The 15,258-nt window shown below is 39.8% G+C and overlaps 1 protein-coding gene across 1 annotated transcript in view; it reads right to left on the reverse strand.

Moving 5' to 3' along the window:
- The window catches only part of ssh2a (slingshot protein phosphatase 2a), a 30,484-nt gene extending 20,833 nt beyond the window's left edge, over positions 1-9,651 (reverse strand). The window contains exons 1-2 of the mRNA XM_032545311.1: positions 9,469-9,651; positions 3,738-3,781 (exon numbers count right to left, since the gene is read on the reverse strand). Coding sequence (XP_032401202.1) covers positions 3,738-3,781; positions 9,469-9,531 — 107 coding nt within the window. The 5' untranslated portion in view covers positions 9,532-9,651. The remainder of the gene's footprint in view (positions 1-3,737; positions 3,782-9,468) is intronic.
- Between the last annotated feature and the right edge of the window lie 5,607 nt (positions 9,652-15,258).

Below are 15,258 nucleotides of genomic sequence, written 5' to 3' on the forward strand. Positions count from 1 at the left end.
AGTGGCTTACTTTATTGTTTGCAATGCTAAAGGGTCATAAATATGCATACACACAAAAATTTGAAAAGGTAATTTTCAGGAAATCCCAGCATTCAAATCAGACAATCTGATGTGCTTTGGGCACATTCCTGCAGCAGTTTATCCTCAGGAAGGTGAGGATTCAGAAAAACTCGATTCGATTCATTAGCTGCTCCCACTGTTCGTTTAAATGCTTACTCAGCAAAAAGAAAATGGTTGCAGTACTTTGAATTAAAAAAACACCTTTTTGCCAACTCTGTCCTTGACAGTATCAGCCCTGAGGCAGCAGCAGTATATGTCTCTACATGTGTGTGTGAGAGATTCATTATTGCACTGCAGCAACGCTCTACTTCAATGGTGTGGTGCAGGGGGGGAGAGACAGCTGTTTGAGTGTGTCTGTGTGCAAAAGAGACATTGACACAAAGACAGGCAGTGCAAGAGTGACTCAGTAGCTGCCTGAGTAAGAGAGAGAGAAAAAGAGGCAAAAAAACAACAACTCTGCACTGCAGGGGGAAGGACCCCCTTGGTCTCAGCGGGCCCTACTGGCATGCACCATTGATGCTAGGTGGGGCCTGTGCAGCTAATTGGGCCCAAGTTCTTATGTAATACACATCAGAGGTCACACAGCAAGACCTCTGGCTGAACCCTGCTCTTCGCTAAATTGAATCTGAAATGTGGAGCCCGGTAACTGAGCCAAATTGTAAAATAATTTACAGTGTGAAGTGGGGGCCTTGTGTGTGGGGTTGTGTGTGTGTGAGAGAGTGCTTGAATACACTCGCCAAAGGTATGAGTTCAAGAACCAACCAATAATTGAGACCACATGGGGTTCTAACGTCTATCAGGGCATGTTAAAGAAAGGAGTTATGTCAGCAATAACCCCACATTGAGTTCTACAGTATATGCTCTACAGGTAATACACTTCTTTAACAACTGTGTCAATTTGTATCAATTCTGATCCTTAGAAGAATAGTGCTGGAAAATAAAATCTAAAAATTTAAATGTTTAAACTTCTATATTAATCAAATTAAATGTGTGTGTTTGTGTAAATGCATGGGGTGGTATGAAAACAATTCTCACTGTGTTTTCCCCCCAATATTTATACAAGAATTAAGAATAGAATAACTTACTAAAAATTATTATTACAATTTCAGGATTAGAAAAACAATATATAGCATACACATTAATATACATTCAGTAACACACCTTTTTCCTGCTTTGTTTGGTATAGAGCAGCAGTAGACTAAGGTGCTAAGGTGATGAACTACATTATGAACTTTACCTCCACCATGATTGCCTGAGCTTTTTCCAAAAGAATACTAATTTACCACTTCTTCTGAGGCAGAAAAATGGTGTAGCAATCTCTTTTTTTAAGCCAGCTGATCTGCAGTGTACAGCACCGGGTGGAGGAAGGGCTTTATATGCAGTGCTTCATACAGCAGGAGAAAACTCCAGTTATGTAAACAGTTTTTCTCCTACATCTCTGCATTGTATAAGGAGTAAATTTCCAATGCTGCTTAATATCGTTCTTTCGTCAGTCTGATGAATGCGTGCAGAATGAACAACTCCCAGCTCTGACAGTTAGTGTACATTAACTCTGAGGTATGACAGAGCATGTGACTGGAAGCTCTCCTTCCGGCATGCAAGTAAAAGGGAGCCTCAGCAGGCTCCTTACTAATGCATTTCACTCATGTTCTGTACTATAAACAGTTCTAACCTGAGAGGGATAAAAGAGCATTAGTAGTAAAAAATATAATCAAAACATACCTGTTTCTGTCTAAGTTAAACTCATAGCACTAAATCTTGCAGATTCTGGACTCACAGCAGTCCTGAAATACATTTTTCTGCAGCTTGCTGTATTTTTGAAGAGAGCTGATATAATTTGTTTAGTTGAGTTTGTTGTTTACAACCTGCAGACTGGACAGAAACTTTGTCCCCAAACCAGTGTTTAACCTGAAGTCTTTCACAACCAAGATGTTGAACTGAGTTCAGCGTTTAGAGTTTTGCTGTCTTACAGTATGTTATATTCAACAATACCTGGAGTGATAACTACAGTAAAAATAAATGAGTTAGTACCCATGAAAGCATGAGACAGAGAAAAGATAAATCTAGATTATGAAGACAGCACTTCAGCTGTTAGCTCAGTCTACAAAAGCCCCTTACAAAGTCCAGGATAGGCTGCAATGCCTTTCATGTTCCACTCCCTCTTTAATGACTGTTGCTAGAATCTCCCAAAGCACCGACTCCAGGGCGATCAGCAACCATGATAAACCTGGTCATTTCTGAAAAATATCACATTTGCACAAAACTACTAAAAGGATGTTGAGCAAATAAAGAGAAAAAAAATGTATTTTTCAAAGTAACGTCCAAACAGATCTAAAGAGGGCCGTGACCCTGCAACATCAGAGCCACCCAGGGCAACAAAACAAAAGAACAACAGTGTTGACATCCTAGTCTCTTATGACCATCTAGCTGCACACGTCAAAAAGCAAATCAACTCTGCCACAACTGTGACGTTGTATTATGCAAATCAACCACAGGCTGTGACGTTGGTAGGCCAACCAAATATTTACAAAAGATGCTTACAAAGGCACCATTTGTCTTTGCATGAATAACAGAAACTAAGGTCTCGCTGTTCCTTTGGAACAAATCTGAAATGAAAATTATGCTTTACAAAACTCTTGCAAATTTTGTTCTATATATAGACAAAATAAACACATTGAGTTCAGATTATGAAAACAAAAACACATTTGGTTGGTTTTTCCTAAAATTAAACCAAGTAAACCTGAATCAGAAAGAACAATATAACTAATATGTGAATTGAATAACACTGGTGACCTCTTTACTATTGCACCTGTTGGTGGGTTAGAGATCCAGTAAACATTTTATTCTCAAAACTAATGTGTTAGAAACAGGAAAACCAGACACAGTAAGAAGAATTGCGATGGTTCGATAACTGGCTCAGAGCATCTCCAAAGCTACAGCGTTGTGGGATGTTTCTGATCTGACCATTGCTCAGTGTCTCCTGAAAGTAAGACGTTGACCAGCAGCCGGATCAAGGGTAAGTAATGCACAAGAGGAGTGAGGACTGGCCGGTGTTGTTCGATCCAACAGACAGGAGAAACTACAGTACCACTGGTGTAAGATACAGTCTGCATAACCACACACCGGTCAGGGTGGAAGCAGATTTCTGTGATGGCTCCTCTGAGGAGGACAATGCGCTTTGACGCAATGCAGAAATAACCCAGGCATGGTTTGCATAATACAAGTTTGAAGTTGTGAGTTGGCCTCCAATGTTCACCGATCCCAACCAAACCAAGCTGGAATAAAGGGTTCAACAGATGGCTGTCCCAACTTGAAACCCTACAGGATTTAAAGGATCTCCTACACATTCAGGTGTCTAAAGGATTCCACAGCAAAGAGGGCACACCAATCAACACCAATCAAAGTGTGTAATTGATTGACACATCATTTGATACACCCCAAGTGCAACATTGTGGTCTTGAATAACTTAAATGAAACTTGGTCTATAAGTGAATAATAAAACTACAATTAAATAATAATGATGGTAATAATGTACTAAAACCCTTAAAAAGAAAAAAAAAACAGATTAATGCTGATGTGCAGTCTCCCCCTAGTGGTGACAGCATGCAGTTGCAGCTTTTTAACAGGAACCGGACCATTTCCACCCAATGACTTGATCAAACAGGGAATGTTCTCACCTCCTGGGCTGGGAGCGGCGGTCATCCTCTGCACTCCCCGACTCCTGCAGAGGAATAAGCATACAGAAATATTTATGCAGGGCTTCCATCTCCTCATGTTAGGCTATCAGAAGCAGATTTTCTGAACAAACAAACAGAATCATCATGAATAAAAACATTTAGGTGACATGTTTCCATCACGTGCTCTGTCAAGATGCAATTATTCTTGAATAAACAAGAGTTAGAGTGGGTGGCAGTAAGAGTGGAGTGTCAGCATGGAGCTTCCATCAGATAAAACAGAGCCAGGCTGGTATTTTAAGTGACGTTTACAGGCTGAGCATCCCTGCACCCCCACACCATTCGCTGCCTCCTTCTCCAAAATGCAATCATCCCTCCCCCCACCACTGCAACCAGCACAGCTTTAATCCCATCCTGCTTCAGTAATCCCTCCAAAAAAAAAAAAAATCTGACAACTTTCTCTTTATGGCATCAATTTGCCAACTCCGACCAGGCCAAAGCGAACATAATAAGAGACATTTTTAGCTGTGAAAAACCCGTCTCAATCACAAGACGGGGAGGAAAACAAAGTAAAGACGATAATAATGGAGATAAGAAGATGGAGGAAGCTGGATGCAGCTGTGGGTGGGGTCAGGAAGAGCCAAAGCTTCAATTTTATCCGTTCTTGTGTGTGCTGCTGCAGATGTGAGCTGGCCTGGAAGAGGCAGCAACCTGAACGGTGATCCCTGCATCAGCAAACTGAGCTCCAAACAGAATACACAGCAGGAAGTGGAGCAGATGCATCCTGTTCAAACACACCTGAGGAAATGCCTTCTCAGCAAATTATAGGCATATATAACACCGCTATAGGCTAATCGTACTCACACATGACACTGAAATGGCTTCATGCACCTGTAATATAGGTTTAAGACTACACTCCTGATCAAAATCTTAAGACCAGTCCAAAAATTGCAAGAATTAGCATTTTGCACCATTGAATCTTAAGAAGGTTCTAAATAGAGCTTCACAATGTTAAAAGGACAAATCAGTGCAAGAGACAAGAACATTTAAGCAGGGAATTGTCTGAAAACTGCATTTACACTCAAACATGATTTTTTCAGCTGATCAAAAGTTTAAGACCATAGTCTTTAAAAGCCAAAAGCTGTGCAAACGTCTGGATTCCATGTCATTTTCTGTGAAGTCTTTACACTGTCAAGACCTCCTGATGGCAAAAGTAAAAAAGCTCACTGACTTTGAACGTGGTAGGATTGTTGAGCTGCATAAGCAAGGCCTCTCACAACGTGCCATCGCTGCTGAGGTTGGACGCAGTAAGACAGTCATTTTGCATTTTTTAAACGATCCTGAGGGTTATGGAACAAAAAAGTCAAGTGGTAGACCCAAAAAAATTTCACCAGCTCTGAGCCGAAGGATCCGATTGGCTGTCCGTCAAGACACGGGACGATCCTCTACCCAAATTAAGGCCATTACTGGTGCTGACTGCAGCCCAATAACCATCAGACGGCATCTGCGAGACAAGGGCTTCAGAAACAAAAAACGTCTTCAAAGGCCACGTCTTCTTCAACGCCACAGAATTGCCCGTTTGGACTTTGCAAGGGTGCACCAAACATGGGACATTGAAAGGTGGAAGAAAGTTGTCTTCTCTGATGAGAAAAAATTTAACCTTGATGGTCCTGATGGCTTCCAACGTTACTGGCATGACAGGGAGATCCCACCTGAGATGTTTCTACACGGCACAGTGGTGGGGGCGCCATCATGATTTGGGGTGCGTTTTCCTTCAATGGAACAATGGAGCTTCAGGTTGTGCAGGGGCGTCAAACAGCAGCTGGCTATGTGGAGATGTTGCAGCGGGCATCCCTCATGACTGAGGGCCCTCGTCTGTGTGGTAATGATTGGGTTTTTCAACAGGACAATGCTGCAGTTCACAATGCCCGCCTGACAAAGGAGTTCTTCCAAGAGAATAACATCACTCTTTAATAACAACATCCTGCATGTTCCCCAGATCTAAACCCAATTGAGAACATTTGGGGATGGATGGCAAGGGAAGTTTACAAAAATGGACATCAGTTCCAGACAGTGGATGCCCTTCGTGAAGCCATCTTCAACACTTGGAGCAACGTTCCCACTAGCCTCCTGGAAACACTGGCATCAAGCATGCCTAAACGATTGTTTGAAGTCATCAACAAGAATGGTGGAGCTACTCATTACTGAGTCCTTTTTTTTGACACTTTGTTTCTGTTTTGGGGGGTTTTTGGGTTTTTTTGAGCTATGGTCTTAAACTTTTGATCAGCTGAAAAAATCATGTTTGAGTATAAATGCAGTTTTCAATTAATTCCCTGCTCAAATGTTCTTGTCTCTTGCACTGATTTCTTCTTTTAACATTGTGAAGCTCTACTTAGAACTTTCTTAAGATCCAATAGTACAAAATGCAAATTCTTGCAATTTTTTGACTGGTCTTAAGATTTTGATCAGGAGTGTATATCCCATTAGAAACTAGGTGTGAGCACATGAGTAGGGAGTGGTCATACAGCCAATGAGAAGATTTTCACCTCCATTCATCCATTTTCTGTACACTCTTGTCCCTTAGAGGGGTCGGGTGGAGTGCTGGTTCCTATCTCCAGCTAACGTTCTGGGAGAGAGGCGGGGTACACCCCAGACAGGTCGCCAGTCTATCGCAGGGCAACACAGAAACAGACAGGACACACAGTCATGCACACACACACTCACACCTAGGGAGAATTTAGACCAATTAACCTAACTGTCATGTTTTTGGACTGTGGGAGGAAGCCGGAGTGCCCGGAGAGAACCCCCGCATGCACAGGGAGAACATGCAAACTCCATGCAGAAAGACCCCGGGCTGGGAACCAGGATCCAGGATCATCTTGCTGCAAGGCAACAGCTCTACCAACTGTGCCACTGTGCAGTCCGCTTTTCACCTCCATCAGTAAAGATACTAATGTTGGCTCGATTCATAGCCAACTGCTTCCGGATGAAGAAACAGAGCAATCAACTAAGAATTTGGTTAGATCAGGGGGTCATAATCTGTCATATCTCAGACAAACTATCTGGTTTAAACAGGGATCAGGCCAGAATAAATGGAAACAGGGTGTGAAATAAGAGTTTTGGGTTCATATAAAATCTAAATAAAGATTTAAACATTTTATGCCTTTTTAGCTACATTTTTAATGAAAACTACTGAAGAGACTAATCAGAGTCAGCCCTGAAGTGCTTAACAGACAACTTTCCTCCTGACAGTTTCGGCCTCGTCCTTCCCTTGCAGCAGCAGACACCTCACAAGAGCGCTCACATGGCTGCTCTCAAACAGAAACGGGTCTCATGACAAGCAGCTGGTACCCTCCATATACAACCACTTCACTGCCTCAGTGTCTCACTTTTGAAATCCGTATTCACCAAAAAAACATTAAGTTAAGCTTGACCCAATGCCATTAAGAGAAGCTTTTGCTGAAATATTCATATTACACCCGTTCCTTTAGCTTAACGTGTTATCGGTCTTCGCCCATGCCTGATATTTTCCAGACATAAACAACAGGAAACTGAGAACATTTAGGGTAAACAAGAATCTTCACACCACTTTCTTCTACTCTCTTCATGTAATAACATGAAGGAAATGTTAGTACATTCATGTTAATAACATTTAACATGTTATTAACATGTTGGTTCAACTCCATTAGTCTGCAAAACAGGAATTGCCTTGTCAACACTAAATTTATCCAAAATATTGAATGTCCTGTTCCAGCTCAAGAACTGCACTACAGCATATTTTAATATGTTTTTATTCATTTATTCATTCATTTTTAAAGTTTTGGTTTAAGCAACACAATTTCTAGCATCTTATCAACTCTGCATGACATGCATTTATTTGTCTTAGGGTGCTGTTTTTTTCTAGTGTCTACATTGCTACTCTTAAGCCGGATACCATTTTATCTCTTAACCTTTAACCCTAAGTTTCTAAGGAATAGTGCATTCCAATTAGTTCTGTAAAGAAGGGGGAATGGCTGCAGGGTATGAGCCATTATAATTGAGAAACTGTATGCAATTAGTTTAATGTGTAGCTTGCAATGTTACAATATAAGTCATTTGTTATCAGCTGTAGAAATACCAAAAATAAACTTTTCAATTTAACATGTTTTAACATTACATTAGTTATGGTCGTAATAGTTATTGGTTATTGGTCATAACATTTAATGCATGCAAATCTAAATACAAAATTTATACAAAGACTATTTTTAATATGTGTTCTGACACATTGCAAGTAAAAAATAAATATAGAAAGCATAATAGATATTGACACACAAAAGTACGGATGCAGTCAGTTTTATCAATACGTTTGGATAAAACTAAAATATTGTTTTATCAAACAGGCCGGATAACGGGACGGCCTGTTTTTCCAAATATGTTTTGAAATTTGTATACATAAAGCTTACTATTTTTGAATATGCTTGTCCCATGATGTATTTATATGTTTCTTGCTATTATGTAAATATTAATACATTGCTAAAAAGCTAAATGTCCATTAAATGGATAATCTGGTATCTGGGGTTTAGTGCATCTTTAATGTGCAAAACAGTGTTTGCTACAGGATTGATAACTGTTTACATGTCACACACAGGAACATATAACTTAGTATGTTTATCAGTGAGAACCAACGATGTATGCTTCTTCAAGGACCATCCCACTTCTCAGTGGAATATTTTAAATATTCAAATTGAGTGCCGGAGGTCAGGGTGAGGGGCAGGGATGGGAACAGTTCACACTTAGAAATTGGATTCAGTCTTTGTGCTGTGAATTGAAGTGGTGTGAATTGAATATTTAAGTAGTGCACTACTAATACAGAGCTATTGTTTTAGCCACTGGCTCATGTTGCGTGAGAGGGCGTGTGTGTGTGTTGGGTTTAACGGATCAGTGGGACAACCATTGTGATAAGCTCGACTGCAGTCACTCATGAAGCATCTAATGATGGTTTTCTCCATCACCAAATAAATAAATCTTTAAATAAACTTACAGTAAGGCCCTTCAGATTTGCGCTGCCTCTTCAGCATTTTACAGTTTGTTACAATCATGAGAGAAGAGCCACACTAGCACATTTATACTAGATCTGCCAGGAGGCTGGAGAGCCTGCTGAGTGTGTCAGAGCGGATAACGGGACGGCCTCACAGCCTCCAACAGAGACTGACAAGACTGAACCAGTAACCTGCTTTCCGGGGCAGCGACCCTCCTCTCTATTGCTCTACTGACCCACAACCTTTCAGTGGCAGCTTTTTACCAGTAAAGTCAATACGATGAAACACAAAGAAAGCTAATATGGCCAAAAAATAACATATACTTTTACAGCATAAGAGCAGCTTGAGCAGCTATTATTTGTCTTAATAATAGTAGTTTAAAACCACTATTGTTAAGACAGACTTCTCTGACACCACCCCATCTAGTGGAGGAAGTGAATCAGCCACATAATGCTAACGATGAATAGCTAAGTTTTAAAAAATAACTTTTTAATATACTTATAAACCCTAGTCTGCCTTCTGTGCTAAAGCTAAACAACTTAAAGTTCAAACTCCTAGTCCTGCGGGATGACTGCCACTGTTTCCTTTAATGTTACAGTAAAATACCGGCAGCTATAAAAGTTAGCCACCCTGTACATGACCAACAAACTGGGAGAAGCGGGGCTAACTGCTGGGACTAACTGACACTAATGTCAATCCAGATGACATGTACTTACAGAAACACACGGACTGGAGGTGGTGCTCGGTGTCGGTGACCGCTGGACGGTGACCAGCGACATCCCTGCTGCTGCTGCTGCTGCTGATCCCGGTCACCTCAGAGACTAGAAACCCGGGACACAAGACATTATTTCAGGGAGGAACTACAGTAAAAAAAGAGCTGCTGATGTTATTTCTCTGGAGGTTGCTTAGCTGCCTATTGGAGTAAAGTACAACAGTGCAATTGTCCGTTTCCGGTATGGATTCTTTCAAATTAAATTTCAGACACTTATGAACAGACCCTATTTCTAGCAATATTTGGTACTAAAGCAGATTTAACAGTCAATAAGAAAAATCCTGTTGATTCTCGATATTAATTAAACGATCAATATTGTTTAATTCATAATTGAAATTTATTGGATTTTAAATCCAAATTTGTTGGATTTAAAATCCAACATATTTTAGAAATCATATTACATACAATCAGTTAAATGTACATTTTTCTCTTATAGACATAAATATGTTTGTCAATCTTTGTTATTCAAATATAAGTAGAAAACATCTGCACAATCAACAGTTCATAATTAACAGGATAAAAATAGATGCTTAAACATTGTCTGTTAATAATAATCTTCTTTGAACTCAGACTGATTGTTACAAAATAACCAATTTTTTGTGAAATTAAATTAAATAAAGAAGAGAAGTGAAATGGAAGCCCTTTTGTTGAAAACTACAGCTACAATGTTATAGTCAGTGATTGCATCAGTGCAATCACTCACTGCTGTGCTTCAGGGTTGAGAAGCACAGAAAGATTAACTTTATCATTAGTTATAAGCTAATTAAAGTAATAACAAGTAAAACTTCACCAGTCCTCCACTTTTACTAAGTAAGTATATACATTCACAATGAGAGCATGCAAACATAGCAGCCTTAACATTATCTGCAAATGACTGAGTTGACATGACAGAACCAACATGTTCTGCTAATCCAAGAGGCCAGGCAGGATTTCTTCCCAAATAAGTTAATTGTTGCCCTGTGATGGGCTGGCAGTCTGTGTAGGGTGGACTCTGCTTCTCGCCCCTTGCAATCCTGCAAGAATAAGCAGCTATAGAGAACAGATAGATGGATTTGATACTCTTCAAATGTCACTTTTCACTGTGAAATGATGACTATGTTCAACTCAGAAAAAAACAATGTCATTAGATACTCTTATTTCCTATTATTTCTTTAATAATTAGCCTGACTTTTATTACCATGATAACGCCACACTATAATAGAAATTTGAAGATTTTAATTTATGCTTTTATTTTGATAGAAATTAGTGTCTGTTGTTCTCTGCTTACCGCCCGCTTAACAAATTAGACCGGTGTTAAGAGCATGCGCAGAACTCACCCGCTGTCAAACGTGGTAATATCACTTTGAGGAATGCTTACACACACATTCAGTCACTGTGCAGAGATCAGTAGCAAAAAAATGTTAAAAATAGATCATTATTGTATTTGAGTTGAAATTATTCTTAAACTATAGTCTATATTTGTGTGAGTGTGTGTGATTATGTGATTATATGATTATGAATCATAAATAATCCATCTGAGAGTCTGTTTCTATGGTATAAAATCTGCTAAAGAAGAATGCCTGGCCTCACATCATGGTGTGTTGCATTTAACCACCCCTCCTGTGGGAGATGAGAGGAGGAGGAGAACGATGGGTGTGAATTTAAGAGGGGGAGGGGTAATAGTCCAATGATAGGGGATGGTGGAGTCAGGAAAGGGTCAGGAAGAGGAGAGGACAAGATAGATGGGAGAAAATAATAAGGCTTTACATTTTAAAGAGCCTTAAAAGCCTTAATCTACAACATAAAATCAAAGGATTAGCTCTTTAGTTCTGCCCATGGTCGCTGTTCTTACCAAATATCAAACCCAAATATTTCCCTCTGATTGACTTATTCCCAAAAATTCAGAGAATGGGAGCAGCGTTGTCAGCAGACAGGAGGGAGGCCTGATTGGGTGTGGCACTGAGGACAGGAGACTCATTCTGAAACTCTTCATTCCATTTATTTGGGTCACTGCCTTCTCATCCTCTCCCTTGTCTTTCTCCTCCTCCTCTCCCATGATTCTGTTTGGGGCACTCCCTCTCCTCCTCCCTTTTTTTATTTTCCTTGCATTTGCATCAATCCTCTAATAAGCCCTGGTGTTAAAGGCTCAACAGACAAGCAAGAATAAAAGAAAATTGAATTACATGGTTAATAGGCAGCAACGACTTCACTGCTCTCAGAATTATTGAATATAAATGAGCAGGAAAGTGAGAGATATATACAAAACAGGGAAAGCACATGATAAAAATAACTGCGAATGAAGTCACAATGTAATAAATGATGTGTTGTTCCCAACAACCCCCACTTCCCACATCCAATCCAGCAGTGTGGTCTATGTAATATGTGTTAAATCCAGCAGATGTGTTTGTACCTCCACTTTTAGATGTTTTTGATTGCATCAAAATGTCACACAAGATGTGTTTGGTTCTGTGTTATAGCCACTGACCTAGCCATTGGCGCATGGAGAAAAAAACATTTATGTCAAGAAAGTAGCCTAGTCTTTGAGATAGCAAACTGGGATGAAGGGAAGAATAGATTATCTGCAGACAGATTCCCACAACAAACAAAGAGGCTGAAAAAGTGAGAGCGTGTTGGAGAAAACAAGGTTAGGATCAGTGAGGATGATTCTGTCTCTCTGTGAAGGTAAAGACAATAGGACTAAAGACAATCCTCCTGGTAATTAAAGCTCCGCTCCCCTCCTGAGACTGGATCACACAACAGTGTGTGTGAGACTGTGTGTGTTTTCACATTCTGACAACATCTCCGCCCACAGCAGTTAAAACTGAGTTCAAATCAAATATCAGAAAGCTACCCTGTGGTGGTTTATTTTAATAAGAAAGAACAGTTTTATGCAGATAACTGACTTCACAGGTATTTGCAATTCAAACAACTATTTCTATTAGAGAAATGCAACAGAGGGACTTTAAAATATAGCTTAACCAGTAACCAGAAACATAATGTCACCTAGGGGTATAAATGCCAGACTGTGAAAAAGTATTTGTTCTCTTACAGATTCTTTTTTTTCACACTTGTGTCACAACATCAAACACATTTTAACACTAGAAAAATATCCAGAGTGAATGCAAAATACAGTGTTCAAATGATAATCGAATTTACTAATGCCATCCAAAACAACATGGTCCTACATGAAAAATATATTTGGGTTTCTCAAACATGAATGAAAGAATCAAAGCAACACCTCAGGTATGTTTTTGATGAGGGAATAACATAATAACATGATATAAAAGTTGATTTTACATAATACTCCCTTTAATTTATTGTTCCATTTATTTGCTCTGTCCAGTAAAATTAAAGCATGTGCATACTTTTTTGTTTATTTTTACCAGAAGTGTCAGCAATCGTGACTTTGCCTGTTTTATCCACAGAATTTTCAACAGTAGTGGTAAATAGCCTGTTCTTAAATAACACTTTATCAAGTCCAGATGACCCCAAATTGCTTCACACTACATTTACTTGTTCACCCCTTTCACCCACACACTCTGTAGAACAATACTATATTATGCTGAAGGTGGCGCTAGTTCACCCCCACCCAGTGAAGAGATGAAGAACAGCTGAGAATAGAGACACATTCTGAACCTAATTCCCCGTAAAACCATCAGGGGGGGATATGAGCTCATGAAAAGCCAGAGCCATGGTAGGCAACAAGGAACTGTATGGATTCCAGTATACACTTCTTTGCAAATGTTTTCACACCCTTTCACTTCTTAATATTTTCTCCTGTCACAACTGCAACCTCAATGTATTTTATTTTGATGTGATTTACCAACTTACATTAGTGGATAACAGGGAAGAGAAAAGGAAATGATTCAAGTTGGACCTGTATGCATTTGTACTCAGCCAATACATTGATGTATCCAAAGAAAAATCCGTGAGATCAACTGAATCCAGAAGACACTTAGTACTTACAGAGAGTTCACCTATGCTTAGTTTGATCTCAGTATAACAACATCTATTCTGTGACGGTCTCAGAGGTTTGTAAGAGGTCATTAGTGAACAAACAGCATCATGAAAAGAAACAAACACATCTGACAGGTCAGGAAGTAAGTTATATAGAAATTTAAAGCAGGGTTAGGTGATAAAACAATGTCCACAATGGAAGCATTAATCAGAGAAGCAGCCAGCCGGTCCATTTAGTCTCTTAAGGACTTCACAAATCAGCGCTTTTCTTGAAAAGTTAACAGTTTAATAAAAGCCATAGGAGTTTCTATTTGTATTTCAGGATAAACACTGTAGGGGATACAGGAAATATGTGGAAGAAGGTGACGTGTGATGGAAAACTAAAGCTGAACACCATCAACCACCTTTCCTAGGAGTTGATACAAAGATGCTTGGAGCTGAATGCAAGACAATACTGATAGAAAATCTGCAAATGACTTGAGGTTGGAGCAAAGGTTCACCTTTTAGCACGATGACACCAAAGTCCACATGTAAATAAAATTAAGAACCAGTGGCGAAACTAATGTTATTCACACACACACACGTGTGTCCGGTCTGATGGAATTTTTAACTATTTAGCAAAGAAGAATAGAGGAAACATTTCAGTCTCCAAATGTAAACATGTAATTGCACCGAAACGTTGTTCTACAAGGTGTTGACACAGGTGGCACGCCAAACCTTTCTTAGTTCTAGCTGACTAAGAAAGGTCAGCTAGAAGATGATCTAAGCTATGAATTTTATTCTCTGGGTTTAACAAGTATGTTTCAGTTTGTGTTAATCTGTCAGAGAAAGTCTTAATATAACATCTGAAAGTTTGCAGTTGTAACACAGGAAAATGTCAAGGAGTACAATACTCCTGCAACAAAATGTACTTAGTGTACAAAGGAACGGACATGAATGCAATGTTTTTTTATCAGATGGCTCTCACCTTGAAAAAAAATATTGGCATAATCAAATGAAACTGAGTTGGTAGTGGATGATAGTCATTTTTCAGATCTATCAAAAACAAAGCATACGCTTGTCAGAGAAACAGTTAGGCCTGATTTGCTTTTCTCTCTCTTTCTAATCTCATCCCTTCTAATATAAAGAAAACAGATCAAGGAGTTCTCGGTGTACCCTAGCAACACCTTTATGAACTTAGGAGAGAAGAAGAGTAGCAAGTGGCGGAGAAAGGAGTGAGTGTCTCACTGCAAAAAGGAGGGCTCGGTCTACAGAGATAAGATGGTATTCTCCCTTCGTGCAAAATGAGTTCATTAGGGGAGGGAGAAGGAGTCTTTGCAGGGAATCAAGGTTTCTGTGTGATAAAGAGTTGGGAGCGGCAGATTGGAGGTAAAAAAGAGTTTCATTTCCTGTTCTTCAGAGGCAGCGATGGTATCAGAACATCAGCAGAGAGGCGTGGTGCAGGGGGGACAAAAATGGAGACGTGTGAAGACAGACAGAGTAACTTAGAGAGGTAAATGTCAGGATTCTTCTGCAAAATGAAAAGGGGTGACCCTGTGTATCGTTGTCTAGGATATTCACAAGGATTTTGTGGGGAAAGGACGGCAAAAACGGAGTTGAAAGATATGTCAAACTCATCGTCTCTCCGAGAAGTGGAAAGTCAATGCAAGCTCTTGCAAGTGTAAAGGTTATCTCTTCTGAAATGATCCTGCGAGGAAATTGCCAAACTAAAAGCAACCACAGCTGTGCACGAGTGAGAGTGAGCAAGAGAGTGTCTCCATAGATGGACCTGGGCAGAGAGCTCAGGGTCTGGTTGACC

Source organism: Xiphophorus hellerii, chromosome 18 (assembly GCF_003331165.1).
Source record: "Xiphophorus hellerii strain 12219 chromosome 18, Xiphophorus_hellerii-4.1, whole genome shotgun sequence".
NCBI lineage: Eukaryota > Metazoa > Chordata > Actinopteri > Cyprinodontiformes > Poeciliidae > Xiphophorus > Xiphophorus hellerii.